Source organism: Vigna umbellata, chromosome 3 (assembly GCF_029865625.1).
Source record: "Vigna umbellata cultivar VRB3 chromosome 3, Vumbellata_1.0, whole genome shotgun sequence".
Taxonomy (NCBI): domain Eukaryota; kingdom Viridiplantae; phylum Streptophyta; class Magnoliopsida; order Fabales; family Fabaceae; genus Vigna; species Vigna umbellata.
In genome coordinates this window covers 31,398,466-31,402,074 of record NC_142167.1, presented here as the reverse complement: position 1 = coordinate 31,402,074, position 3,609 = coordinate 31,398,466, and the positions used below count along the sequence as shown (strand labels likewise).

The 3,609-nt window shown below is 36.3% G+C and overlaps 1 protein-coding gene across 1 annotated transcript; it reads right to left on the bottom strand.

Annotated features, from left to right (window-relative positions):
• Positions 1–2,146: 2,146 nt before the first annotated feature.
• Positions 2,147–3,609, bottom strand: LOC124833834 (transcription repressor OFP1-like). The gene has a single exon (XM_047308392.2). The coding sequence runs from the start codon at positions 3,390–3,392 to the stop codon at positions 2,265–2,267; it is 1,128 nt and encodes a 375-aa protein (XP_047164348.2). The 5' UTR covers positions 3,393–3,609; the 3' UTR covers positions 2,147–2,264.

The window sequence follows — 3,609 nt, the reverse complement described above, 5'->3', positions numbered from 1 at the left end:
TACTAGAGTTATATTATTTAAATACAGTGAGAATGAGATACATTAACCACAAAAGAAAACAAATTTCACCAGTTGACTAAACCAACATGATTTTTTTACGTACTTATAGAAAAAAAAATACTCAGGTTCTAACAATAATTAGCAGACTATAGTTTAATCGTGGAGTGCATTATTGTAGAGAAAAATGTGGGGTAAGGTAACTATTTTTAAATATTTGTGATGGCTCCTCTGCCATGCCAATGTCTCCATCAAAACCACACTTTTTAAATGAATCATGATCAAAGGGTCAAAGCTAATACTTAATATAAGTATGACATAAAATATGTAGCTTATGAGAACGAAGTTCCATAATTTTTTCCAGTGACAAGTGAGATTTTAAAGCTCACATGCAACTTGGTACTGCTAAAATCACACAGTCCTCAGAAAAATAAATAACCATTTCAAATATATTATATTTTATTATCTTCTGGTCTTTTTGTCAAGCTAGAACCTCCTTTGTCGTAAAAAGAGGCAACATTATCAATGGAGGCTTTCCTTTCAACTGTATGTGCCACATAAAATATTGGAATATAGGGATAGGTAAAGCCAAAAGCTTACACAAATGTTCAACCAAGAGGAATAGGAAAAGAAACTCCTCCACTTTATGCTTTCAATTTAGTTTAGTTTATCATCCATCATCAATATGAATCCTTTGCATGGTATTATTAGTAATTTCAGTCACGTGTTACTATATATCATAAAATAAAAATAATTCGAGGAGTAAAGAAAATTCATTGAATTATATTAAAAGTGTTCATTTTCTGTGTTTTCATCTGTTAAACGTTGGATATTCAACTTACCCAATAATTTTTAGTACAGACCCCACACCCATATGTTATAGCACACTGTGAGAAACTATTTATATTATAAGCATAGGGCACACACCAAAACTATTCATATAAGCCTAGGGCACACAAAAGGTCCTCATCAGTCACCAGATGTGCCTATGTCTCTAGTTAAACTCTTCAAACAACTTTTGTAATAAACCAAGTTGCTTGCTTTAGCTTTTGAAAATCAAACTTTCACCTTTAGACAAACTTCAGGAAAATACCTTTTTTTTTTACCTCATTTGATCCACAGTTCATAGGGTTTAACGCAAATGAGAGAGACTATAGCAATTTGAATTCTCAAGATCATGATTAGGGGAGAAATATCTCTATTTAAAAAACATATGGAATGGACATGAAAAATGTATCTTTTTTTGACTTTTTCATTCGAAATTGCAGATATGTGAAAAAGACTGTTACAGCAATTTGCATTAGACTTTTGAGCTTTAAATATTGCTGAGAGGAGACTGATATCTAGATACTATTTATAGTTGTTTTAATGAGACGCTTTATGTTAACATACACTTTAATTTTATAACAAGTTGATGAGAAAAATATGTGAAAAGTAATGTGCTATAATAACTTGAGTGAATATATATTTTTCTCCTCAGTGACTGTGTTGTTGAGAGGAGAAGTAACATACAAGATCTTAAAAGCTGCATGTTCTGGCTAGGAAAGAAACCCTTTAAATTTTGGGATGAAAGACGTGAAATCAAGAAGGTGGTGTACTTAAAAGGGCAATTTCTTTAGAGTAAAAAGGAAATAATAAAAAATCCAAACTTTATCGGAAGAAGTTGTCAGTTTTTGCAACTGGTTGTCTCTTACAATATGAACAATTTATACAACTTTGTGCCAGTTATGTCTTGTTCTCAAACAACTTTGGGTCCATGCAGGTACCAAAATTCAGAAGCAAATTTTATGCTCCAAGTTTTTTCTTGACGAAGATGACAGAAAGCTAAACAATACAATCACCCGTTTGTGGCAAACTTTTTTTGCCTGTCTAAACTCACAGAAAATTGTCCAAAATTCCAAATGAAGCTAGTGTTCAAAAACCATTTTACACGTTTGCATGCCAATTCCACACTATTGCGGAGTCATATGCAACTGAACTCTGCTGCTCATATATAAATTAACTCAACTATTTCCTAGTTAACAAAAAGGCCTCAAATTGCATTTATTTTTCTGCATTGAATTTCGTTTTTCCATTTCATAAATGCAAACTTCTTGGATAGTGTCACCCTTAAATATTGACTAAGGAGTAAGATTTATACATATTAAACTTAACCAAGATATTAATAATATTACTTACATGTGAACATACATTGTATGAGAAACAGAAACTTGAGAAACTCGTTTAGAATGGTCTCAAATCTCAATAATTGGTTACTTGTTCTTCTACTAATTATCAGTTAAATCAAACCATATTTGCTTGAACACTTTGATAATGAGGTCATGATACTCATCTGAATTAAGAGAAAGATAGCAAGCAAGAAGATCCTCTAAATCCTTTGATGTCCTTATGTTGTTCTGCACAATCATCTCCACCATTGATTCTCTGAAGTCCCTTTGAGGATTCAGTGATGACTTCATAATTGCAAAGCTATCCGAAAGGCTTCTCCGGGAGCCGGAGCCAGCGGCGGACGACACATTCCTCCGGCCATGTGCCTGAGTTTTCCGGCTGCCAATTCGCGGCGAGTTCGTCCGCAGCTTCACCCCTGGAGAAGAGCTCACAGAGAATCTCCTACCAGGGGTGTTCTTATGTTCCTTCATTGGTGCAGTGCCTTCCTTCACAATTTTAACTCTTAGAGGTCCCTTCAGGTTTGGTTCTTCTGGTGCATCCATTTTGGTTTTGGTTTTGGTTTCTTTCTTCTTGGCATCACTCAGCAAGTCATCGAATTTTGCAGGCTTGGTCACAATTGGTGGAAGCACGAGGTCCGAGAAGGAATCATATTCATACCCTTCTAGCTTATCGTCTTTTCTTTCTGTGGAATTGTTGTCTACTTCAATGATGATGTCCTTGGCGTCGGAGTGTACCTTGCAGGCGAAAGAGTTGGTCCAAGAAACCGTTTCATCAAATGCTTCAGTGGCAAGAACACGGTCTGTTCTGAATTCTGGGTCAGGGTACTCTGATTCGGCAGAGCTATCATGTGGTGATGAGGAGTTGTCATTGTTAGCGGCTACAGCAAACTTAGGTGAAGAAGTCCTTGCAGTTCTTCTCTTGAGTCTTTGTTTGGATGATTTTCTGGGGGCTTCAGGGGAATTGTTGCATTTGGCATTTTGGTTATTTGCTTGTGAGGTGTAGATTCTATCATTTGGGTTAAGCTCCCTTGTGAAGTAGTAAGACTTTCTGGGATTGAATTGGTGGGGTTGTTTTGGTTTTGATGGTGGTGTGCTTGAGGCTGGTGAAGGTTGTTTTTTCTTCTTGGACTGAGATGGGGTTTGCTTTCTTGCTTTTCCCATGTCCTTGAGTTTGTAGAACCAGGCATTGGGGATCATGTCTGATAATTTGAACCTGTTGTTACCCATCCCTCTTTGTGTCTATGTTTTGCTCTCTCTCTCACTCTCTGTGTTGTGTTGAAGAAGCTGTGGTTTCTAGTTCTCTGTATGATGAATGAGGGATGACAACACTTCTGGTAAGTCCATCTGTGTCTTTGGCTTGGCACTCGTGGTAATGTGAGATAAATACAAGAGAAATGGGACTTTTGGAAAACTGGGGTCCACAAGGAGGAAAAAGGTTGACAAA